At 43.0% G+C, this 27,228-nt stretch overlaps 1 protein-coding gene across 13 annotated transcripts in view; it reads right to left on the reverse strand.

Annotated features, from left to right (window-relative positions):
- VPS13B (vacuolar protein sorting 13 homolog B) overlaps positions 1 to 27,228 on the reverse strand; it is a 922,277-nt gene that overhangs the window by 781,578 nt on the left and 113,471 nt on the right. For all 13 annotated transcript variants that reach the window (XM_073330465.2, XM_073330462.2, XM_073330464.2 and 10 more), the window contains exon 7: positions 25,289 to 25,463. In XM_073330465.2, coding sequence (XP_073186566.2) covers positions 25,289 to 25,463 — 175 coding nt within the window. The remainder of the gene's footprint in view (positions 1 to 25,288; positions 25,464 to 27,228) is intronic.

Raw genomic sequence — 27,228 nt, forward strand, 5'->3', positions numbered from 1 at the left:
GACTGGGGCTATGAGTACTGGATGGCAGCAAATAGCTGTCCTTAAATCTGCAAATGCTCCTTCTGCCACATCAGTCCACTTTACTATCTCGGGGCCCCGAGCCTTTATCAAATCCTTCAATGGCCCTGCTCTTGTGGCAAAATGAGGGATGAATCTTCTATAGTGTCCTACTATCCCTAAAAATGCTCTGACCTGCTTTTTGCGGACTGGTTGAGGCCAACCTTGTATTGCCTCCACTTTGTTCCATTGGGGTTTCCCCAAACCTCTCCCTACTACATACCCGAGGTATCTGGCCTCAGCTAGTCCTACCATGCACTTGAGAGGGTTGGCAATGAGGCCGGCCTTCCCCAGGGTGTCTAGCACCACTTCTACTTTTCCTAGGTGCGTTTCCCAGTCAGGGCTATGGATGACTATGTCATCTAGATAGGCAGCAGCATACTTGGCATGGGGTCGCAGCAATTTGTCCGTAAGTCGTTGGAATGTTGCAGGGCCCCATGGAGTCCGAAAGGGAGGACAGTGTATTGGAACAGGCCATTGGGCGTAGAGAAGGCAGTCTTTTCCTTGGCATTCTCGGCCAGGGGAATTTGCCATATCCCTTGGTCAGGTCCAGAGTGGTTCGGTATGTTAGGATATACATCTTCAGGCCTGTCGGTAAAGGCCTGTACTCGAAGAATTTAGGTTTATTCTTATCACTTGGCTAGTTAGAGGTATAAAAGAAAGAATCAAAATCACTCTCTGCCAGTGTAAGGTCCTTCTCTTACTTTGACAGTCTGAGGCCCTGTTCTTAGATTAAGGCCTTTGGCTAAGCAACAGAGGCAGCCATAAGCTGGGAAGTGAACGGTCACATCCTCACATTCCAAACTAGTCACATTGAAATAAGATGCTATTGGGCTGTTAGGAATACAATCCTGTCCTGATAGTGCCTATCACCTCCAGAGAAAGGGAAGTGCCTAGAAAATGTGAAAGGAAACTTAGTTTGATAGCATCCTATCTGGCAAGAACTCATTTATCAACAGCTGGGCTGTGAAATCCTCACTTCTGTATTGTTTTGTCATTATAGTTCCACTTTGCTATTGTTTGTCTGTATAATCTCTGTCTGGTTCTGTGATTGTTCCTGTCTCCTGTATAATTAATTTTCCTGGGTGTAAACTAATTAAGGTGCTGGGATATAATTGGTTACATAATCATGTTACAATATGTTAGGATTGGTTAGTTAAATTTCAGGAAAATGATTGGTTAAGGTATAGCTAAGCAGAACTCAAGTTTTACTATATAGTCTGCAGTCAATCAGGAAGGGGGGGTGTGGGTGGGGGAGATGGGAACAGGGAATGTGGGTAAGGAAATTGGAATCATGTTTGGCTAAGGGCAGGAATGGCAACAAGGACACTGGCTCTGTGGTGTCAGAGCTGGGAAGGAGGACACTAAGGAAGGAAACTGGAATCATGCTTGCTGGAAGTTCACCCCAATAAACATCGAATTGTTTGCACCTTTGGACATCAGGTACTGTTGCTCTCTGTTCATGCGAGAAGGACCAGGGAAGGAAGCGGGTGAAGGAATAAGCCCCTTAACATCTTGGTGCCGGTGACTTGGATGCATCGCATTGGATAGGTGAGTGGCAGCCTGTAAGTCCCCTTTCCCAACAGTCCGCGCAGCTGCTTGGAGGGGGTATCGCGAACTCTCGTGATGGTAGTTGCAGGTTCTGGCAAGCCAGGGTAAAGGATTTTTTGGATAAATGGAAAAGGAAGATCCAGGGCCCATACCAGGTGCAGGGGTCAACCTGGGATGAGATTAAAAAGGAAATGGAGGAAGTGTTAGGGGACCCATAGGGATGGGGGGTGGCTGAGGAGCCCACCCTCCTTGGTATACGGGTAGTGGAAGAAGATCCCTGCCCATGGGGACTGAATGCCTTCCGGGGAAAGGAGGCACTTCAGTCTGCTTGTGAGAGGTTTGAAGTAAGGGCAGCATTATGGGAAGCTGCCAGTAATCTTTCGAGTTTGGTGCTGCTTCAGCAAGGGCTGCTGAAGGGTTGTAAATTAGTTAGGGGTAGTGAAAGATGATTTGGCACAAAAAGGTTTATAGTCAAAAGCAGAGTTAACAGACTACCTTTAGAGACTGGAGCTGGGACTTGGTCCTAGGGGAGTGGAGAGAAAGAAAAAAAAAGTTTCAAAGTGCAACCTGCCTTTCCACACTCTTTTGTTTTTCTGAAGTATTAATGGAGGGCACTTTGGATACTTATGTGAGATGTCAAGAAGGAAGTTTTTGTTTAATGATAAAACCCAGTTATATAAATGTAACTGTATGTGCAACTCTGTGCAGTCACATTGGATGGAAGCTTGGTAATTAAATTATCCAAGGGGGTCACGTAAAGTGGCTACTACCACCACTATGCTTCTGTCTCCAGAAGCCTTTACAGCTGTTCTGAGGGGAAATGGGCCCTTTTCCCACAGAAATGGTCTATAAGGGACTGCTGCAGGCAGAGAGAGAATCTGATCAAAATTATTTGACTTTTAGGTAATGTAATCAAAATCACTAAAGGATGGAAGGGGTTTCTATTGGAACTTAACTTGGCTGCCCCTGGTTGTGTCTAGTTGTACAAGATGGAAATGTAATCGGGGTACAGTTGTGTAAAAGAATAAAACCAGTGCAAGGGATGTTAGGCAAAACAGAATTTTGTGTGCGCGCACAGGTAAAAGAAAAGGAAAAGGGGAGGAATGATGGGAGCACTGAGCCTTGGGGTGGCTCTGGGGGATCAGATTGTTGCTTTGGTGGGTGTGCATGAAAACTCTGTGGGCATGGGGGAGGCAGTTACACCTTGTGTAAAATTAATTTGGCTAATATAATGTTATGGAGGTTAAACTATATGGAAGGAGTTTGCATTTTCCCAGGACATGTGCAGTGTATATTGGAGAAGGGGTAAAAGAAATGCAAATAAAACATGGTACTTCATTAAAATCCTAATAAGGCTCCAAAAGAAGCCACAATAGGTTGTGCTTTCTTTTTCAGATCTCTGTGTTTTGGAGCAGGAGATGAAAGTGGAAAGTAATCAGAACTCTAGTGGAAGTGGAATGTTTCCCTTTTAAGGCACTCTCTAAACGGCTAACAGCTTTGGATCCAAAAGCAAGCTAGTAAGCCTCTGTGTGTAAATGCAAATTACCTAGCTGAGGGGCACAAAGGAGCTGCAAATAACGAATACATCTGGTCAGCAAACAAGCTACTAGAAGACTCAGATTATCGCCCTCCAGGAAAGGGAGGTGAAAAAAAACAAGTCAAGCCTGAAAATAAGGGGGACAGGTTAACCTTAAGGGTGTGTGTGTGTGTGTGTACAGTGCTAAAATCTGAAGCTGTCTCTCAGCTATTACCTGAGAATAAACTTAAAGCTTGGTACAGCAAAGAAACTATTGCAAACATGGTCTGTTGTACAAGAGGAGAAACTGAGGTACACCACCTCATGAATTTCATAACTCAGCAGTGAGTGGGATAATTCAGTAGCCTGACTATAGAACAAAATAAGGACAGCCTGGAGGTAATTCTTCTGTTTTTCCTGCAATTAGCAAGGAAGTTTGTAAAAGAAAGTGGTATTATTATTAAGCAATAGTCTGTCCCCACCATGGGGGTGGAAACTGTTTCTTTTGTTTTTCAGACATTCTACAAGCAAGCTGGCGCCAGTGGAAGAATAACTCAGAATACCATGGATCTATGTTTTGTGTTGTTTGTCTGTGGTGTTTGTCTTGTTGCTAGCATTGTTGTGTTTTAATGAACAGAAAACCTCATGACATGGGTAGGGGATGGCTTCAAAAGGCTGACCCTGGGTGAAGATGTGTATGGGAATGCAAAATGCTTAACTAGGAGGCCAGCACCTGAGTAATAGCTACCATGGTACCTGGAAATGGAATGGCAACTAAGGTGGCCCCCCACAAGCCCTATGGAAATAATGAGAAGGGGAAGAGCTCACTGGGAATCAATGGAGGGGTGTGTAAAATAGTGTAAATCATTAGAAGATGTTTGGATGTGCCCCTCTCCTATGACTATGGAGGAGCAGATTCAATGGCCTATGCAAGGGGTGGACAATTGGGTGTCCTGTGTATAAGGTGTTTTGCTGGGAACGTACATATTACTGGGGGCACAATTACACCAGCCCATAACCAAACTACACACACCTACATGCTGCTATATGGACTTTGGTGCACAAATGGATCTGTGAATCTTATTGCTGTGAATAATCTAACCAGGGCATACTGCCTGATTCCATACCAAGTGGTCAAGCTGGTTTGGACAATATTCCATTTCTCTGTGAACATTCAATGAACTTATGATTTGAACAAAAGCAAGCAAAACCTCCAGGGCAGCTTGTTGCAACTGCCAGCAACTGGACACATAAGATCGTGACCCCGTCGAAGGAGGAGAGGCAGTGTTTTGGGGATGTCTCGGATGTTGGATCATATTGCAGTGGTCAGGACTCAGTGTTGCTGTGGATTTTGTATTGTTAACTGTACTCGTGTTACGCTGCATAGGGAGATAACCTATAAGTAATGTAATAAGCCCTCCAAACCCTGCAGTGTACTAGACAACCCTAGAGGGTCGTCTGTCTGGGGTGGAGCTCCCCTAATGACCAGGCACGTCTCTCGGTCATGCCAAGGATTCAGTAAGTTGATGTGGTAGATTTGCTCTGGCCTTCGGCGGTCTGGTTGTCTGAACTTATAGTCCTCCTCTCCAATGGCTTCCACTATCTCATATGGTCCACGCCAGCTGGCTAGGAGTTTGCTTTCTGCTGTCGGCACTAGCACCATCACCCGTTCCCCCGGCTGAAATCTCCGTGCTTTCAGCAGACGGTTGTAATATGTCCGCTGGGCCTCTTGTGCTTTTTCCAAATGTTCTCGTACTATAGGGGTTACTCGAGTTATTCGCTCTCTCATCTGTGTCATGTGCTCAATGTGTCATGTGCTCCATTCTTTCCTGAGTTGGGTTGTTCTTCCCAATCTTCCTTGGCAATATTCCGCGTGGGTGGCATCCATATAGTAGTTCAAAGGGAGAGAAATCAGTGGACGCCTGGGGGACTTCCTGTATAGCAAACATTAGATATGGTAGAAGGGTATCCCAGTCTTTTCCATCCTGAGCTACCACCTTCCGGATCGTACTTTTAAGGGTACGGTTAAACCGCTCAACCAGTCCATCTGTTTGTGGATGGTAGACTCTGGTCCATATGGCCTGGATGCAGAGTAGGGTACATAAGTCTTTCGTTAATTTTGACATGAAAGGGGTTCCTTGGTCTGTCAGGATCTCCTTAGGGATGCCCACTCTGGCAAAATCCTGGAGTAGTTCTTTTGCTATTGCCTTGGATGTGGGGTTTCTTAAAGGAATGGCTTCTGGATACCGCGTGGCACAGTCAAGGATGACTAGTACGTTTCGGTGGCCCCGAGCTGATCTTTCCAGTGGGCCCACTATGTCCATGGCTATCCTCTTGAAAGGGACTTCAATAATAGGCAAAGGTACTAATGGGGCCCGCAAGTGAGGTCGGGGGCTATGCAACTGGCATTCAGGGCAAGTGGCACAATAGCACTGGACCTCTGCATGTATTCCTGGCCAATAAAACCTTCCTAGGACTGTATCCAGTGTCTTGTCTACTCCTAGATTTCCCCCAAATAGACGACTGTGAGATAACTCTAGTACTGCCCTTGTGTGTTTCCATGGGACTAAGAGTTGCTCTACTTCGTCCCCTCGTATTTGCTCTATCCTGTACAACAGATCGTGTTTGAGCACATAATATGGCCTTGGGCCTTTGGTCTTTCCTTCGACGGGTACGCCATTTACTTCCACTACCTCCTCCCTCACATTCACATATAGCAGGTCATTGGTTTGGTCCTGCCCGAAATTCTCATGTGCGGTACCAAACTGGCCTAATTCCAGGGGGCTTGTTTCTACTCCGCCCCCTGGGTTGCCCCTACTTGGACTAGGAACTGCCTCCAAATCCTCACTGGCCTGAATTATCCCCTGGCCTCCTGAACGGGTTCGCCTACCAAAAAGGGTGGTTTTCTGGTTCTCTGCTAGAATCCTGGTCCCTAATCTTTTATCTGCCCTCCTTTTCGACCTAGACTTTTGGGGTTTTCCGGGGAATGAGAATAACTCTGTGGCAAATTCGGCAGACACTGGGGTGAGGCTATCTATAGGTGCCTCCATCTCAGCCTGGGGGTTGCTACGCTCCCCTGGCTCTATTGGGGGGAGTAAGCTCTCAAACCCAGGGAATTCCCTACCAATTAAGACAGGGTAGGGGAGCCTGGGGACCACCCCTGCAGACACCCTGGTAGTATTCCCCTGGATCACAATCCGTACCAGGATTGTGGGGTAGAAATTTACGGTGTCATGAACGCACGTTACCCCTGTGTTTTTGGCCCGGGTTAGTTGGTCTTGCCTCACCAACTTCCCCGAGACCAGTGTGACAGCACTCTCAGAATCTACTAATGCTATGGTCTCAATACCATTAATTTTTACTGATCTTGTATACCCATGTGAGGTCATTGCAACCCCTACCAGACCGATTAGGCCACACTACTCCCCGTGATCCCCCAGACTACACTGCATAGGCTCTTCCCTGTTGGGGCACTGGGCTGCTATATGTCCCAATTCCCCACACTCGTAACACTGCCCCCTTATTCCTGTTGCCACCCTTTGCCTGGGGCTATTTGGCTGGCCCCCCCAGCCCTCTCTTCCCAAACCCCCAGATGCCTTCTTGGCCTTGGGCCATTCTTCGGTGTCTTTCCTCAAAGTTATGGTTCTCCTGGAGTTCTTCACAGTCCGGGGCCTTGGGTTTGGGACTGGCTTCCTGTTTTGCCGTGTCTCACCCCCTGGGGTCTCGAAGAGTTCGTGGGCTGCCAGCTGTCTTTAGGGCATTGGTCCTGCTTTGAGCATGGGGTTGGACTAGATGACCTCCTGAGGTCCCTTCCAACCCTGATATTCTATGAACCTCCTTCTGGGAAATTGGAGGACTCTTTCGTCTGAAATTTTCAACAAATTTTCAGGCTGAAGCAGCCATCTAGCATAGAAAATTTCATCCCAAGTGACTGAAACTTGGCAAAGTTATAAGCACCTGAAAACAGAGTCTATAATAAAAGTTAACAAGTAATATTCAGCTCAAATAATTTACAACAAACCAAGAAAATAAAGGTTAATGGATTTCACAAAAAAAAATCAAACACTGTACTGTAACTCCGCACTTAAAGTCATCCCGGTTAACATTGTTTCGTTGCTGATCAATTAGGGAACATGCTCATTTAAAGTTGTGCAATGCTCCCTTATAACGTTGTTTGGCAGCCACCTGCTTTGTCCGCTGCTTGCAGGAAGAGCAGCCGTTGCAGCTAGCTGGTGGGGGCTTGGAACCAGGGTGGACCAGTGACCCCCCTACCAGCTCCCCGCTGCCCTAAGTTCCCTGTGTGGCAGCTGCCCAGCAAGCTATCAATTGCCAGCACTTCAGTTTTCCCTCCACCCACTGCCATGTGCTGCTCCTACGCTCTGCCTTGGAGCTGCTCTCCAGAGCCTCCTGCTTGCTGTGCGGAGGAAGGGAGAAGAGGGGGACTAAGGTCAGGGCATCCTCCTCCCCCCTACTCCTGCCCCCCGCTTACCCCTTCTCCATATAGAGCTGGCGGGAGACACAACAGGGCTCAGGACAGAGAGAGCTGGCCACAGCTGCTGTCTCAACTTCCTGATCTTTTTAAAGGCAATGTATTTAGAATGTGGTGTCAGCGTACTCAAAGGGGCAATGCGCCTCTTTCTCTCTCTCCCCCACACACAGAGTGTGTGTCTCTGTCTGCCATGCTGTCTCCCCTCCCTCCATCCATACTGCCTTGTAGAGTGTGAGGCTGTGTTAACAACGTGTTAATCCTTGAGGGCTCAGCCAAATGCTAGTTCATTTAGCAGTAAGGCATTCCCTGGTAAATATCCCACCCCCTTCCACCCTCTAACTTCACCACTTCAACCAAGCTTCACCATCATCATTGCTGTGTACAGTATTAAATTGTTTGTTTAAAACTTATACTGTGTGTATGTATGCATGTGTGTGTGGAATTTCCCTGGAACCTAACCCCACCATTTACATTAATTCTTCTGAGGAAAGCTGGATTAGCTTAACATCGTTTCGCTTAAAGTTGCATCTTTCAGGAACATAACTACAACGTTAAGCAAGGAGTTACTGTACCGTTTTAAAACTCCTTAACAAGGAAGTAATTACCATAACCACTCTGGACACAGAGTGATTCTCCAAGAAAGGGTCAGGCTTTTGGACATGGAGTACCCAAGAAAGAAGTTCACATGTAAGACCAAATTTCCCTTTATCTGGACCCTCCAGATCTCACAATTTTAATAGTGGGTGTAGAAAGCAACAAAGTCACCACTTTCTAACTTATTCTATTCTACTTCCTTAGGATGTTCTAGATTTTGTCAGAATGATAGGAATATTACTTCTGTCCTCTCTAAGATTTTGTGTTGACCTTGGCAATGAGCCCAAGAACTACCATGACTTCATGAAACAGAGGCTCTACCAAATGCTGAAATCTGCCTGAATAAAATGACAGCAAATAGGAAAGATACTTCCAATTAGAAGAAGTAAACAGCAACCGACTGAGGACACTAGAACTGTGGTTTTATGAAGGTTTGGACCACACAGCTCAAGTTTCATGAGGGCAATCTGCATATTATCGAACAGCTGAAGATGGTGGCACTTAAGAATCTGGTCATGTGATGGCAATTAGATAGTCTCCTTTGTTTGTTACAGTTCATTGCAAACCCTTGTGTTTTCCAAGTGTTAGTCCTGATCCTTACCTGATCATTTACCCTTTTTAAATATTGGCACCTTAGCTTTCTTCCATCGTACAAGAACTTCCTCAGTGATCCAAAACTTATTGAAAATCCACATAAATGGTCCAATGAGCTCCTTAACCCACTCGTTTAATATTCTCAGATGCAAGTATTCTGGACCTGCTGTGGTGTAACTGTCTAACTTTAGTAGCAGCTATTTAACATCTTCCTTGGCTGGTATTGGAGCAGAAAGTATTTCGTCATCATATAATATGAATGCATCATCTGTTTTCCAAAAAACAGAGCAGCAATCGGGGTGGATAAAAATCAATTATTTAAAAAAATTAATAGATTTTTTATTTAAATTGGATTTTTTTATTTAAATCGCATTTTTTGATACAATACTTTTTGAGGAAAAACCTATCTAAAGTTAGTTTTAATTAAGATACATTATAGCTCAAAGATATCTTATCATGGAATAGGGATTATAAATTTTAATTCTATAGTATGAAACAATATAGTAACGTAATGTTAAAGAAAAGTTTTGTAAACGAATTCCAATAGTTCATGGATTAGGGACCCAATCTTATGGGGTCCATGGGGCTTCTGTAAAGATTATTTAGGTTAACCTTTCTGTCTACCCAATGGGACTCAGTGCTCAAACGAGAAGATACCATCAGAGATGCTTAGTTTTGCCATTCGCAAACTGTGGATTTGTGTCTCCAGAGATCACATGCTTGTTAACAGCAAAAATGTTTTAAAATAAATAAGCAAATAATATATAGAGAGGTGAGAAATAACAGACCTCAATCCTATTGTCCCTCTGCAAGTTTGTATACACACAGTCAAACCCTAACCTCTCTCTAAAAGTGCAAAAAGTTTCAAAAAGTTCAATGAATAGAAGATTATTGGGGGCGGAATAGATCTGGACAAGGAGAAGAAGTCTGGAGATAAATGTGAGAAGGGAGGGACAGGCAGTAGAAACAAAAGCGAAACCGTTTGAGCAACATATTCCAGGAGCCTTGCGGTCTGAGTGTAGCCTTCATTGATTTGAGATGAATCATACAATTCTCTCACTAGAAGAGAAAACCTATAATGGCAGCAGGCTGTAAAAGAGACCCAGTTTGGGAATATTTTAATGAAGTTCCTCTACCTGTAGGTAAGACAGGCATGTGTGCAAAATACAAACTGTGCAACAAAGAAATGCAAGGCCTGATTGCCCGAATGAAACAACATGAGAAGTTTCAGAGTAGCAGCCGTGTTAGTCTGTATCCGCAAAAAGAAAAGGAAAACTTGTGGAACCTTAGAGATTAACAAACTAATTTGAGCATAAGCTTTCGTGAGCTACAGCTCACTTCATCGGATGCATTCAGTGGAAAATACAGTGGGGAGATTTATATACACAGAGAACATGAAACAATGGTTGTTACCATACACACTGTAACGAGAGTGATCAGGTAAGGTGAACTATTACCAGCAGGAGAGCGGGGGGAAAAAAAAATTTTGTAGTGATAATCAAGGTGGGCGATTTCCAGCAGCTGACGAGAACATCTGGGGGAATAAACATGGGGAAATAGTTTTACTTTGTGTAATGACCCATCTACTCCCAGTCTTTATTCAAGCCTAAATTAATTGTATTCAGTTTGCAAATTAATTCCAATTCAGCAGTTGCTCGTTGGAGTCTGTTTTTGAAGTTTTTTTGTTGAAGAATTGCCACTTTTAGGTCTCTAATTGAGTGACCAAAGAGATTGAAGTGTTCTCCGACTGGTTTTTGAATGTTATAATTCTTGACATCTGATTTGTGTCCATTTATTCTTTTACGTAGCGACTGTCCAGTTTGGCCAATGTACATAGCAGAGGGGCATTGCTGGCACATGATGGCATATATCACATTGGTGGATGTGCAGGTGAACGAGCCTCTGATAGTGTGGCTGATGTGATTCTGATGTGATATGATGTGTTCCTTCTCAAGAGGAAGCTGCCTTGGAAGATGCCTGAACATGCAGAATCTTCAGGTTGGTAAAGTTTTTTATTTCATACTTCTTTCTTAAGGACAGCATGTCTTCCTTCTGGACTATTCTTGAATTCTCATGTTTGAGCAAAAAATATAGTTGTTACTCTAGATGCAATTGTGATAAAAAATAAATAGCTGAAATAGGCAGATCTTCCTTTTACAATTTCACCTTTAAAGTAGTACTGTCAGTGAATGCAATAAGCAATACTAAATGGGCAGTACGGTAATAATAATTAAATAACTGCATTGACTTATTTTGTTTAGGAGAATCCGTCTTCAACATATACAATTCTGAAGACTATCCACCTTTAAGATCACCATCATTTTCCACAGTTTCAGAGTTATCTGTCAATGACAGTGTTTCAGTCACATCATATATATCACACAGCCACAATATATCACCTGTAGCAAAAAAAAAAGAAAACTCCATCATCCAGAAACAACCATAGATAAGTTTGTGATAAGAACCAGCAGATTACAAAAAGAGGTAATTGATGAAAAAATTGCCCGGTTTGTTTATGCAACAAACTTTCCTTTCTGTATGATTGAGAACCCACACTTCATTAACGTGGTTCCGTCATTAAGACCAGGATACAGTCCATCCAACAGAGCAGATGTTGCAGGCAAATTGCTGGATAAAGTGTATGAAAGAGAAATTGAGCACTGTGCAAAAGGTCTAGAGGGTGAAATTGTTAACCTGAGTCTTGATGGGTGGAGCAATGTCCACAATGATCCTGTTGTATGTGCCTGGATGACAACAGAAGGGAATGTCTTCCTTACAGAAACAATTGATACATCACAAAATTCACACACAGCAGAATACTTACAAAAAGCAGCAGTATAACAAACTGTGAAAAAAATTTCAAATGTCTAGACATTTTATCACAATTGCTCTGAAAAAAGTGGGAGGAACCACGCTAACTCTCCCCCAAGACGCGTGATGGAACTCGGTAGTGGACTGTTTTGAGCACTGTGTCAAGAACTGGCCTAACCTGATGACAGTTTGTGAACAAAATCGTGAAAAAATAGATGGCACTGTCACAGCCAAAGTTCTCAACATTGGGCTTAAGAGAAATGTTGAACACATGCTGAGTACCCTGAAGCCTATTTCTGTAGCCTTGAACAAAATGCAGGGAAATAGCTGTTTTATTGCTGACAAAATATTGTTTTATTTTGAGCTTAAAAATAGAAATACGCAATGACAGAGTTTAATTACAAGCATTAAAAAATGAATGGGACAAGCACTATCTCCAGCTCATTTTCTTGCAAATATTCTCAATACTCGGTACCAGGGTCAAACCTTAACTGCTGAAGAAGAGGAGCTAGCTATGACATGGACATCCAGCAATCATCCCTCCATAATGTCAACTGTAATAAACTTCAGAGCCAAGGGTGAACCATTCAAGAAATGTGTGTTTGCTGATGATGTTTTAAAGAAAGTCACACCAGTAAACTGCAAAAAGAACTGCAAAACACGGCTGTTACTCTGAAACCAGTGAACTGGTGGAAGTCACTTAAGCGCTTGGATTCAGAGACTGTTGAAGTGATCATCTCACTTTTAACTGCAGTAGCTTCTTCTGCTCTTGTAGAAAGAGTATTTTCTTCTTTTGGACTAATTCATTCCTAACTGAGAAATCATTTGACACCTGAAAAAACAGGAAAGCTTGTTTTTCTTTTCCAGATTATGAACAAACAGGAAAATGAAGGTGAGGACAACTGAGTGAGCAGCAGAAGCCAATATTTTAAATTTCTCATGTTGACCTGGCTGACATAGTCGATACAATTTTTGTGTTTTTTCAAAAAATATTTCATAACTATTTTAGTTAAAAATAATGTTAACAAAAACAAACCTGATTTTAAAAAACATGAATGTTTAAATTCAAAAATTCATATGCTTCTTTTGTTAAAATACAGCACGGCAAGAAAATCCTCCAAATATTAATAATCAACCTGTTGAATTGGAGATAGTTCAATAGACTTCATAAATATCTGCTTCAATTACCTTTGGTAAATGAAATAACCAAACAATCATTCATTTTCTGATATAACTGTAAAACTAATCTGAAAAGTTTTCAAAATAAATCACTTTAAAAATGTAGCATGTACCTTCTAAAAATGAAACCTACATCTATCTGATTTCTGAAGAATATGTATTAAGATTATAACCAACAAGAATGCACTTTTATGTAGAAATCCATAATTAAATTAAGTCTTCCTGACTAGTGATTTAAATCACGATTTAAATCAATTTAATTTAAATCAAATCCACCCTGGCAGCAATATTTATTGAATATTTCTGCCTTTTCTGCATTATTACTGATAATTCTATCATTTCCATCTAGTAATAGATGAATAACATTGTTAGGATTCTTTTTGTTTCTAATATACTTAAACTCCTTCTTATTGTCCTTAACTATGCTGGCCATAGACTTCTTCTTGTGTCTTTTTCCTTCCCCTATCAATTTTCTACAATTCCTAGCTTCTATTTCATATTCATTACTATCATCTTCCCCCTTCTTCCATTAGTTATATATGTTTTTACAGCTGCCTTCACTTTTCCCTCTAAACCAGTGCAAGTATTTTGTGGGATTGTGGTTTCTCGAGAATCTAATGAACCGTGTTTAATCAATTTCCCATTATCATTCACGTTTTTCTGATTAAATCCTTCTTCTAGCTGATTTGGCTCATAATTGTTTTCAGGAATTGGCCTTTTAAGGGGTGAGTGAGTGGGTATGGGTGAGAGAGAGAGTGTGTGTATATACGTATATGTGTGTGTATGTATGTATAAACAAAATTTACTGGTTTGGACTTTTTTCTGTTTGCACATTATAGCAGTGGCTCCACTCACCTTTTAAAAATTGACCTAAGTCCTCTAAAATAGATATACTTAGTCCAGTGGTTCCCAAACTTGTTCCGCCACTTGTGCAGGGAAAGCCCTTGACGGGCCAGGCCGGTTTGTTTACCTGTCGGGTCCGCAGGTTCAGCCGATCGCAGCTCCCAGTGGCCACGGTTCGCTGCTCCAGGCCAATGGGAGCTGCTGGAAGCAGCGCGGGCCGAGGGACGTACTGGCTGCCGCTTCCAGCGGCTCCCATTGGCCTGGAGCAGTGAACCGCGGCCACTGGGAGCCACGATCGGCCAAACCTGCGGACGCAGCAGGTAAACAAACTGGCCCGGCCCACCAGGGGCTTTCCCTGCACAAGCGGCGGAACAAGTTTGGGAACCACTGGCTTAGTCAGATTCCTTTGAAATTTGATGTGCCTCAGGAAGATCCAGAATAAGCTTAGTGACCCTAATGTGGGATCACTGGAACTAGTGGTTGTGGAGATACAAGCCCTGAAAAAGATAGCCATTGTTTAAAAAGTTTATATGTGGCCTTTTTTTATTTTTTTTGTTTTGGCTCCAAGCTGGAGCTCAAACTATTGATGTGATGTGGGACAAAATGGTCTCAATCTGTCAAGTTTTACCCAAGCTAGTGCATGGCACCCACTAAGTCTCTGGGGACCCAAACTGTGAAAAGTATATAAGAATATGTTCACTTCTTCACATGAGTAGATGTGCAGTCCAGAAGGATTACAGTGTGCACGCACAAATAAAGAAAAAAACATGAGAAGGTTTCTATGCAGCCATTTTATGCTTGTCTAGGTCATTCAAGGGAATTCCCAATACCAGTGCCCCAGGTGAGCACCCTGCCATTGACGTTACTAGTCTGAATCTTTGTAGACCTGTGTATTAAAGATTTAATAACTCATGTTACTTGCTACAAGTGGTCTCTGTTACTACATAACATTTTTACTGTGAACACAGCAGAATACAGTAAGTAGCCAGTCTAACCAAACTTTTTGTTACATCAAGTGGGGAGGAGACAGAAAAAGAAGATGAGCATGTTAGAAAAAGGGCAGTTAAGGCTGCATGAACTACCTTAACTGTGCATTTCCTGGTTTTCAGCTGCAAGGGGACGAAATACTACCCAGAAACCTTAACTCAGCATTAACAATTTTTTTGCCATTGAATTATAAATTTGATCAAGTCATGATCACTTGTACTTAATGCTGCTGTTAATTTTTAGTTCTGTGATAAGTTGCTCTTATCTGTCAAGATGAGGTGCAATATAGAATTCCTTTGTGTTAGATGCAACAGTTTTTGAATTAAGAAATTATAATCTATAATATTAAGAAATTCTCAGGATGTTTTAATATTGCTGATACAGACTAACACGGCTACAACTCTGAAACCTTAATATTGGCAGTACATCACTCAAATTGCCAGATAACGCAGTTTTTTTCCTACATATTATAGATAGCTGCTTAAGAAGCAGATCAGCCTGTTACCTAGTGTGATGTGGTGGACTTGGCAACTCATGGGAGGGACACAAAGAGGGGCATGAGCTAAAGGGGAAATGTGACCTCCCCACTTAAACCCTCCCCGTGACTCCTCCCCGTCCCCTCCGCATCCCACTTTACCTGTGGGGTGTGAGGTGCTATCCTCCCGCTATGCCAGATACCGATTTCAGGCAAAAGGAGGGCAGCCCCATGCTGGCAGCTCCTTCACCGCGGCTGTACTGCCCCCAGCCCTTCCATGCAGCTGCATCTCCTGAAGTCAGCACAGCCCCACCAGAAGACAGATACAGCTGTGCCAGAGGAGCTGCCGGTGCAGGGCGCTGGCTCCTGGGAGCACTGAACTGAACCGCAGGGCTCTCCCAGGAACCACAGCGGCAAAAGGAGCAGAACATCGCTGGCAGCTCCTCCAGTGCAGCTGTACCGGTACTGCCCCAGCCCTGTCCTCCAGTGGGACCGTACAGATCCCAGGAGACGCAGCTGCATGGAAAGGCTGGGGAAGGTAGCCCCATGTTCTGCTCCTTTTGCCAATGCAGTTCCCTGGTGAATGTGCCCCCATCAGGCATCTGGGGAGGGGCATGTGACCCTTCTTGACCCTCCCAAGCGGCGTCTTTCAGCAGACACCAACAAATACCCCAGCTTGTGTTTTATCTGTTAGGACATAGAAGAAAATATTCTGGAACACTTATGGATCTGAGTTGTTAGTGACTAAGACATGGTAATGCCATTTTTAACAGACTGCTGCTCCACCTCCCCTTTTGCCCTCTCAAACTCTTCATTCCTCACAAGGTATATAATTTCCTTTAAAGACTAGTTTTCAGATTCAGAAAAAAATATAGGAGCACTACTGACAATTCTGATAGACTAATTTTTTTGCTCAGTTCCACATAGCAGAAGCATGACAGTAAATTCCAAATCTGGCATTAGACTGAAATTATCATCTGTGCCAACCAATATTAGATGCTACATTTCTGGCAAATAAGTTTCCGCTACAAACATCTTTCCAACAGTAAATTACTTCCTTAAAACCACAGAGCACATAAGATTTTTTTTTTCAGATACATTGTTAAGAATTTTCTTATTCACGTGGTAATTCATTCACTGAAAAAAATGAATTACTCTTAAAATTCATCTGGGAAGCTTTAAACTACCAAAACATCCTAACAGCAACAACAACACAGCCTACCATTACCAGAGCACCTTCACATGTCCTGCAAGAATGTTGTGGACCTTTTTAGGGAGTACTCTTGATTGTTAACATTAGAGACCTATGTAAAATTATTTCTTAAAATGAAATTAAAAACAAAAACTCTAAATTAGTTCCCCACCGCCACCAAAGATGTAAATCAAAAATGAGAAAAGTAGATAATTTACATAATACCTCCTTTCCCTCTTTCTTCTGCCCAATGCCCCACTACAAAACAAAGTTTTCTGATAAGCGTGTGGGATGCTCAGTATCTTAACTGCTTTTGATTAAGACAGACATGACATCTTGAATTCTGAAAGTCTTTTCAAACCCAGTCATTAACATATAAAATTACTTACTTGATATTTTATATTGAAATACAAGGAAAGATATAACTATCAGAAGAATAAAATAAACCATCAAAGCTACACACCTGATTTATTGCTTCAACAAACAATAACCATTATTAAGTGATCATAAAACATCAGATAAAACGGGGTATATACCATCTCTCACAATAAGGAGAAAGAGAATAAAACAAAACACAGCACTAGTGAAAACACCATGCAAAACATTTATTTAGGAGATACTTTGCAGTTTAACACTTAAGGGGGAAAAAAGGGTTATTAACCTGTTCCATAACTTGTTCTTTGAGATGTGTTGCACATGTCTGTTTCACTCTTGTTGTCTGTGCATGTGACCCAGCGCATGGCCGTAGTAACCTATTTCCCTGAATGATAACTGATGCACGCCATTGCATGCAGATATAAAAGGGCAGAGCCACACCCAGCACCCTCTCAGTTCCTTCTTGCCGGAACTTTAGTGCAGAGGGGTAGGAAGGCACGTTGTGGAAAAGGCATATGCAACACCTTGCGAAGAACTGTTACAAAACAGATTAATAACCATTTTTCTTTTTAGAGTGCTTTGCACTCTTGGTGACCCACAAGCTGTGAAACAGGAGGTGGGATCAGAGTCTGTCTAAATAAAGTTTGGAGGACAACTCATCCAACTCTAACATCGTCTCTCAAGTCCTAAATGATGGCATAATAGGAAGCAAATGTGTGGACTGAGAACCGGTTACCCTGCAACAAATGTCCAGAATTGTAATATGTGCTAGAAAAGCTGCAGAGTTAAATTGAGATCTCATCGAATGAGTTGTGACTCTGCTTGGTGGGGTGACACTAGCTAGGTCAGAGCACATGCGTATACATGAGATTACCCAAGAAGAAATTCTCTGAGAAGAGAAAAGGAGTACTTGTGGCACCTTAGAGACTAACCAATTTATTTGAGCATGAGCTTTCGTGAGCTACAGCTCACTTCATTGGATGCATACCGTGGAAACTGCAGCAGACTTTATATACACACAGAGAATATGAAACAATACCTCCTCCCACCCTACTGTCCTGCTGGTAATAGCTTATCTAAAGTGATCATCAAGTTGGGCCATTTCTAGCACAAATCCAAGTTTTCTCACCCTCCATGCCCCCCACCCCCCAAACTCACTCTCCTGCTGGTAATAGCCCATCCAAAGTGACCACTCTCTTCACAATGTGTATGATAATCAAGGTGGGCCATTTCCTGCACAAATCCAGGTTCTCTCACTCCCTCACCCCCCTCCAAAAACCACACACACAAACTCACTCTCCTGCTGGTAATAGCTTATCCAAAGTGACCACTCTCCCTACAATGTGCATGATAATCAAGGTGGGCCATTTCCAGCACCCCCTCACCCCCTCCCAAAAACCACACACACAAACTCACTATCCTGCTAGAAATGGCCCACCTTGATTATCATGCACATTGTAGGGAGAGTGGTCACTTTGGATGAGCTATTACCAGCAGGATAGTGAGTTTGTGTGTGTGGTTTTTGGGAGGGGGGTGAGGGGGTGAGAGAACCTGGATTTGTGCAGGAAATGGCCCAACTTGATTATCATACACATTGTCTAAAGAGTTGTCACTTTGGATGGGCTATCACCAGCAGGAGAGTGAATTTGTGTGGGGGGTGGACGGTGAGAAAACCTGGATTTGTGCTGGAAATGGCCCAACCTGATGATCACTTTAGATAAGCTATTACCAGCAGGACAGTGGGGTGGGAGGAGGTATTGTTTCATATTCTCTGTGTGTATATAAAGTCTGCTGCAGTTTCCACGGTATGCATCCAATGAAGTGAGCTGTAGCTCACGAAAGCTCATGCTCAAATAAATTGGTTAGTCTCTAAGGTGCCACAAGTACTCCTTTTCTTTTTGCGAATACAGACTAACACGGCTGTTACTCTGAAATCTGAGAAGAGACAAATTGTTCTTTCATTCTGTCTGCAACCACCACGAAAAGTTGAAAGGATTTAGTACTGCTTGGTTCTGTCAAGGCAGAACACCAGAGCTCTTCTGATGTCCATCATGTGCAAACATCCTCTTCCCTGCTCGAATGTAGTTTTAGGAATATTGCAGGTATGTAAACAGGCTGGTTGAAATGGAAAGCAGACACCACCTTCGCAACAAACATCGAATGAGGGTGCAGGTAAACTTTGTCCTTAAAGGAGATAGTATAGGGAGGCCCAGACATTAATGCAGCACACAGCTCTCCCACCCTTCTGGCATAGGTAATAGCAATCAAAAATGCCACTTTCACTGACAGATGTAGCAGAGAGCAAGTGACCAAAGGCTCAAATGTAAGCCCCATAAGCCTTGACAACACTAAGTTTAGATCCCACAGGGGAACAGGATCATGCACCTGAGGATACAATTTGACTAGGCCTTTCAAAAACCTTATTGACATGTGGTTTGAAAAAATAGACCAATTATCCACCTTAGAGTGGAAAGCTGAAATAGCTGCTAGATGTACCTTGATAGATCAGCCAATCCTTGATGTTTCAGGTATAATAAGTAATTTAGTATGCATTGAATTAAAGAACGGGACAGCAAGAGTCCAGAATAGCACAACCAGATGGAAAAACATATCCATTTACAGAGGTAAGTAGCCCTGATAGGGCTTTCTACTGTTTAGCACCCTGTTGAGCAAGAGTGCTCCCTAATATCTAGCCATGGAGCATCGATGCAGTTAAATGAAGAGATTGCAGGATCAGGTGGAGTAGACTTCCATGATCTTGGGAAATTAAGTTCAAGTCCACTGGAAGTGAAATAGGTGGTTTCACTGAGAGTGCGGAAAGAGTGCAGTCCCTGTGTTGACAGATCCATGCTGGGACTATGAGTATTACTCTGGCCTGGTCCCATCTTAGCCTTAGTAATACCCCATGAATGAGATGAATTAGTGAGAAAGCATAGATGAGCCTGTGAGACCATGGTAGTATGAATGTATCTGTCAGGGAACCCAGGATGCCACTTCACAGGTAACATAACTGAAGACACTGTTGATCCTTGTCACAAAAAGGCTTATTTGGGGAGACCCCCACCATTGAAAGATGTATCTGACCACAACCGAGCAAAGAGACCATTCATAGTAACTCAAACGACCAGCTCAGGTGGTCTGCCAGATGGTTTTGGAGCCTGATAAGTAAAAAAGCTTCTAGATCTATCCAGTTGGCAACGCAGAACTCCCAAAGCAGACTTGCCTCTGGACAAAGTGGAGAAGAGCGGGCTCCTCCCTATTTGTTGAGGTAGAACACTGCTGATGTGTTGTCTGTCAGAACTAAGGGTTTTTCACTTGATCTGCTGCAGAAGAACTTGGCAGGCCAAGCTGACAGCTTTCAGCTCTCTGACACTGATGTTGATGTTAAAGTTAAGTCCTCTGCAGACCGTAGACTCTGAGTCTGTAGAGAACTACTCAGCCAAGGGCAGAACCATCAGTTACAGGGGGGCAAAGAGAAAGCCCACACATACATTGGCCAGACCTGTCCACCAATCTAGGGAGATGAGGACATGAGAAGACATAATCACTACCAAGTCTAGATGGTGACAGCCCTGTGAGTAAACAAAGGCCAGTAAACCCTGCAGAATTCCAAGGCACAGTCTGACATACTGGGAAGAAGGCTATGTGCCCCAGCAGCCTCAAACAGTGTCACGTTGTTGTGACCAGGTAAGTTTTGAGATCTATAACAACCGATTGAATTGTCTGAAACTTCAAGTCCAGAAAAAAAGCTCTGGCCTGAGTCAAATCCAGTACTGTCCCTATAAACTGTATCCTTTGGATCAGCGACAGGACAAACTTCACTGCACTAAGTCCCAGAGCATTGAACATTGACTGGATCAGAGATGCACTTAACAGTATCTGCACCCTGATTGGCCTTTGACAAGCCAGTCGTCCAGACAGGGATAAACTTGCACTTCCAATCTTTTGAGGAATGCAGCTATCATTGCCATAACCTTTGTAAAAACCCTGGGAGCTGCTGACTAGCCAAATGGTAGTATGGTGAACTGGTAATGATTTTGATTTACCAAAAACCTGAAATACTGTCCATGAGCTTGACTGATCACTACATGGAAGCAGGCATTTTTTAAAGACAATGGTGGCAAACTAGTCTCAAATGACAGGATAATAGAAGCTAGGGTAACCATACAAAACTATCTTTTAAAAGAATTTCTTGAGTTGATGCAGTCTAAAATTGGTCTGACAGCTCGCTTCACTTTCAATATTAGGTTTCAAAGTAGCAGCCATGTTAGTCTGTATTCGCAAAAAGAAAAGGAGTACTTGTGGCACCTTAGAGACTAACAAATTTATTTGAGCATAAGTTTAAGTGAGCTGTAGCTCATGAAAGCTTATGCTCAAATACATTTATTAGTCTCTAAGGTGCCACATATCCTGCTTTTCTTTTTTCAATATTAGGAAATAGCAGGAATGAAACCTTTTCCCTCTGTGATACTGTGGAACATCCTCTACGGTACCCTCCCTTGAGGACAGATTGTACCTCCTGGAGCAGGAGCTCCTCATGAGAATGGCCTGCAGAGGAAGGGTGGGAGGGAGGGAGGGAGGCAGGAAGGGGTAGAAACAAATTGGAGGGTATATCCCATTTTCAGTGTTTAAGACCCACTGGTTTGAAGTAATTTGGGACCAAGCACTGAGGAAGTGGGAAGACTTTGCAAATGTTTGAGATAGGGTCTGGAAATATGGAGACTGGTATGGAATCCTTGACTGACCCATCAGAATAACTGTTTAGAAGGTGTCCAGGAGGACCAGGAGCTAGAACCGAAGCAGAAGGAGTGGGAGGTCTGTTCCTATAACCCAGGTTTTTTTAATTCTGGTCTTGATGAGGAGAAAAGCAGGATAATGCTGAGTCTGACAGTGCTTTCTGATTGGGGCAGATACATACAAACCCAAGGACTTCAAGGTGTCCTTTGAGTCCTTAAGGCCAGGAAGCTTGATGTCTGTCTGTTCTGAGAACAGAAAAGTACCCTCAAAAGGCAAGTCCTGAATAATATTCTGGACTTCATAGGGTAGACCAGAAGACTGCAGCCATGAAGACCTCCACACGGAGACTGCAGAAGCGATAGCCTTAGCTACCAAGTCTGCCACATCCAGCCCAGCTTGCAGCCAAGTTCTCACTACTAATCTGTCCTTGTTCACCAGGGAAGAGAACTCCTGTCTACCATTCTCAGGGAGCAGATGTTTGAATTTCTCCATGGAGCCCCAGAAATTAAAATCAGAACATTTCAGGAGAACCCGTGGTTAGCGATTCTAAGCTACAATACCCCCAATACCAAATAAGTCACATTTCTTTGCCTCTTGATTTGGGGGTGGGAGCTTGAAGCCTCTGGTGATCCCTTCGTTAGTCGCTGCAATCACTAGCAACCCTGTAGGAGGATGGGAGAACAGACAGTTAAACCCGTGGTAGGGCACATAATACTTGTGCTCCACAAGGTTCAAGGTAGGAGACAAGGAAGATGAGGTGTGCCATAGTGTCTTTATGGGCTCCAAAATCACCTCATTGATTGGCAGTGCACTCTAGGTGGACCTGGCATAGTTAATACATTGATCAGGCAAAGAGAGGACTCTCTGACCTCCTGGACATGATTCCCCAAGTCTGAAGCACCCCTCTAACAATTCCTGATAAGTTTTGTAGTGGTCCGGAGGGAGTGATGTTGCCTCCAAGGAAATCATCTCATCCAGAGTGGAGAAGACTAGAAGTGGTTGAACTTCTTCTGCAAGATGTTCTGCTGGCTCCTTCAGAACCTCTTCCTGATAGTTTGCATTGGGCCCAATATCAGACACTGCAAGTGGGGCAGCTTCATGCAAGGACTCACTCCTCCTGGACAAGGGCACTGAGGAAGAACAAGGAGGGGAGGATTCAGAAGCTGGGGGAAAACCCCAGTGGTTCCAAAAGAGCCGCTGATAAGGGACCAGATCCCAATGACCTCCTCGCCACATTCCCACAGAAGCTCCCATTTTGGGTTCAATAGTGTACCCAGAGAGGAAGGATCTACGTGGAAAGCAGTGGGTACTGCTTCACGACTGACAGATATGAGGCCACCTCGGGGTCCAATGAAGAAGAATTCCCTTCTACAGACCATGGAGGGTCTATCCAAGTTGATTCCAGTGATTGGGGCCAAGAACCCACTGATGGCTAGAGAGACACCATCGTTGCCAGCTTCCTCTTAGATGGCACAAATGAGTAGACTGTCCAGGAAGTAGGCAGCTGGTGCACTACAAGGTGCTGCACCACAGATGTTGGCACAGGGCGATTTAACAGTACCGTAGGAGCTGATTCCTGTACCGCCAACAATATCAGCACCAACAAACAAAGTAAACTCCTCGATGCTGCAAACGCCTCCAGGGTACTCAGCACCAAGATCATATCTGATTGATGCAGTGCTGCTGAAGTTAATAGTGTCATTTCTGGCACAGGACTCAACGGTGCCCATTCTGGGACTGGAGCTAACTGTGCAGTTTTAGAGTAACAGCCGTATTAGTCTGTATTCACAAAAAGAAAAGGAGTACTTGTGGCACCTTAGAGACTAACCAATTTATTTGAGCATAAGCTTTCGTGAGCTACAGCTCACTTCATCAGATGCATACTGTGGAAAGTGTAGAAGATCTTATATACACACAAAGCATGAAAAAATACCTCCCCCCACCCCACTCTCCTGCTGGCAACAGCTTATCTAAAGTGACCACTCTCCTTACAATGTGTATGATAATCAAGCTGGGCCATTTCCAGCGCAAATCCAGGGTTTAACAAGAACGTCTTTGGGGGGGGGGGGGGTAAAAAAAAAACAAGGGGAAATAGGTTACCTTGCATAATGACTTAGCCACTCCCAGTCTGTAGCTCACGAAAGCTTATGCCCAAATAAATTGGTTAGTCTCTAAGGTGCCACAAGTACTCCTTTTCTTTGTGCAGTTTTAGGCACGGATTTGGAGGAGGGGTGATTAGATCTCAGTTGCCTTGACTCCCTTTCCCCCTGCTTTGCAGACTTGGGGGTGGAGATCTTCCTCTGATCAGAGCCTCTCTGGAAGACTTATGCTCCTTCCTAGGCACAGGTGACAGTGACCAGTGCCGGGACTCTGACACTCTTGGAGGCAAACTTCTGACTGAAGCTGCAGCACTTGGCACAGAGTCAGACCAGGACAGCTCTGAGGGTCATCTCAGCTCCACGTCCATGAGCTGGAACTTCAGCCTAGCCTCCCTATCGCTTTTCACTCTATGCTTGAAGTCCTGGCAAATCTGGCACTGGTCCATCACATGTGCCCCACCCAGGTATTTGTAATAAATGCTGTATGGGTCACTGTGACATGGCTGGGACTCACCACCGCGGCGCCTCCTGTTGGTACCTCTGGGAATTAGCTCAGTCCATGTGGAGCGCCCTCCACTGGTGGTGTCCTGTCAGTCTCTCGCTCTCTGTTGGCGTCCGGACCCGTGTTGTTCCCTTCTTGCAGCGTCCTCTTTCAGGACACTGCCCTCCAGCATGCCCCCTAGTCCACACTCACCCCCTTCTGCTCCCCCGAGCCTGCCCAGCACTGCGCTATCCCAGGTGCTTGTCTCCTCATTCAGGAGTCAGACCTTCCCCTTTGAAGGTCTGGGAGAGACTGCCTGCCTGTTGCCTGGGCAGCCTTTATATAAGGCCTAGCCTAACCCTGATTGGCTGCCTCTTGCTCTCCTGTGATTGGCTCCCCGCAGGCCATCTCTGATTGGCTGCCTGTCTGCACAGCCGCTCTGGCCTGCTGTAGCCCAATCTGGCCTGGAGGTGGGGCACCGCCCCAACACAGTCACTCACAGGCATAGGTTCTGAGCAAGAAGCACATGATTTGAAGCCTGGTGACCCAGGCATGCCTCGGTGGCGGCAACAGAAACCTGAAACAAGGAAAAACTATAAAATCTTAACTTTTTTTTAAACTACTAAAACTAAACTAACTACAACTACTAATTACAACTAGACTATGTACATAAAGGCTGAGAGAAAGCTGTTCTAGCAATGAAAAGGGGTTCCAACGACCGTCGCAGAAGATCAGAAGAAACAGAGGGGCTGGGGGCAGCTTTGTCTTTTATACCTACACGCAGTGGAAAGTGACGGCAAACAGCGCTCAAGCCACTCACCGGATACTGCTGAGAGAAAAAGTTTCTGATGGCCATACACTGGGTACACAGACACCAAGAATGAAATTCACATGTGCAACCACTTGAACAAGTGTTCAATATAATATATGTATAAAATAAATATATGTATATATATAGTTTCAAAGTCAAAACACAAAAACAAAATCAAAAAGCTATATTTTAATTAAATTAAAAAATATCAAATACTAACTAACAACCCCAAGTCTCCCGCTACATTGCATGATCATCAAAATCCAAAGTTTTGTCCAGAAACAACCTCAGCTTAGCTAGGATAATCAAAATAGCTTTCTCAGCATAACACACAAATAATGTTAAGAGTATTACACACTTACATAGCACAATGTATTAGCTCTACCAGATTACAGATTGTCAAGACACTGTAATAGTTTGTGTTGAACACTCACATTTTTAAAAATCAGAAAATAAAACACAATTATTTTTGGTTGAGAAATAACAGTTATATGTACCTGAGATGTTTCCCAATATATCTTTAGTATGACAAACTAGGTCTTCATTTTCTCCTTCTTTAAAGTTTCCCAATTCTCCATAGTAAAGAGCAATCCCAAGCTGCATTATGCGTATAAACATAGGGAGCTGCTGATCAGTGATGGAAAGCTTCAAACTTTCAACTAACGTATGAATCTACAATATAAAGAATATAAAGCAAAAAAAATCATAATTGTTTTCACTAAAATCAAGTTTTAAAATGTAAGATATGATGCTATAGATAGAACATCCCTATTTTTTTCTCTTCAAAAACAGTATCACAACATTATAATATCTTTAAGTCAAAAACATTCACACTTTGGAACCTAAATAAAAACAACATTTTACTGTATTAATGGCAGAGATGTGTGCATGAAAAATACTTTAATTTACATTTTTATAACAACTTATGTTACAATAAAGGAGAACATTCTACACTAAAGTTTGGGGTGTCTGAAATTGATTGAACACATTTTGCTATGTAGGAGAAAATGATCAAAGCATTCCAGGGCTGTAAAAACCATTGCAACAATAAAAAAAACCACCACCCTGAAGAAAAATTCAAGTCAGCTGGGTTTTGGAAGGTTTGTTCGTTTTTTCATTTTTTTTTTTTTGAAGCATCGTATGTCTATATATTTGAAAGTTTGATCCTAGAAACATCAAGTTCCTAATTTCAATCTGCGAATGACAAGTAGTTATTCTAAAAAGGTGAAAGCAAAATGAGAACAAAATATACATATTTTTATGCCTAATTATATCGATTAGGAAATAAGGAAACTCTCTAGAACTCCAGAGAAGATAAGAGAATGGCTGGAGAGTAGTGACTGAAGAGAGGTGGATGATCAGTGGTTGGAATTAATCACTGGAAGCTGAAGAGAGAAGAATGTGTAGAAGTAGGAACTGTGAAGGCGGCTTGATTTACTAAAATTTAAAAAATTTTGGAAGGTGTTCTATTTAAAGCTGTTTAGCTCATCCATAACAGTCTTTATACTTTACAGCTGGTGTAGTCAGTAAGTGGACCACAGGCCAAATCTGGACCACCAGACACTTTTGAATGGACCCCAAAATCTTATTTACTTATTATCATTATTGTTGTTTTTTAAAAATATTGGCCTTGACTATACCTGACCAAGAAATTGGGACCTTGAAAAAAATAATGGACTACCCTTGCTTTACAGCGTTGAAATCAGTAGATGGCTGTTTCTCATTCCAACTTCTGGAGATGGAAAGTTGCTGAATAGTACTGCAAATGGATGCTTGGTGTTTAGTGATAACTAAGCATCAGCAGTGTATGAATTTATCTGAGTCAACATGCCTAAGGTTGAGGGAAGTGGTAGAAAAGAAGCAACTGCACTAATGAAAATAAATAATTTTCAAAAGTAAAATATAAACATTGTTACATAGCAAGAAAAGAAAAGTCATGCCCATTTAAAAGTACAGAAAACTGGTTTCTTTGGGTTCTTCATGATCAAATATACCACAACATGAAACTTTGCTGAAGCAGAAGAAAAAAACACTAATGAATATGACCCCACAAATGAGACATTTCATTGCTATTTTCATCAAAACATAGCCAGGTTGGTAATTTAAGTCCATGTTTCAGGGCTTCCAGCAACCCTTCAGCAGCGTCATTCAAAATCTGTCTCCATTTGTCCCTGATACTCAAAAAAAAAATTTTTTAAATCAATTGGTGATTATGCCATAAAAATGAAGTTCTTCAAGATGATTCTGCATATTTACCCTTATGGGTAATGTGCTGACTGATACAGCCTAACAGTAGAATCTTCTCCAAACAGTGCCTGTTAGAGCACACTTGTGCCCCCTCCTGCCCTTCCTTTCAACATCCTCAAATGTTCTGAGGGTGAGGCTATATAAGGGGCCCTGTGCCCTCTGCCATCTCAGTTCCTGCTATCACTGACCC

Source organism: Lepidochelys kempii, chromosome 2 (assembly GCF_965140285.1).
Source record: "Lepidochelys kempii isolate rLepKem1 chromosome 2, rLepKem1.hap1, whole genome shotgun sequence".
Classification (NCBI taxonomy): domain Eukaryota; kingdom Metazoa; phylum Chordata; order Testudines; family Cheloniidae; genus Lepidochelys; species Lepidochelys kempii.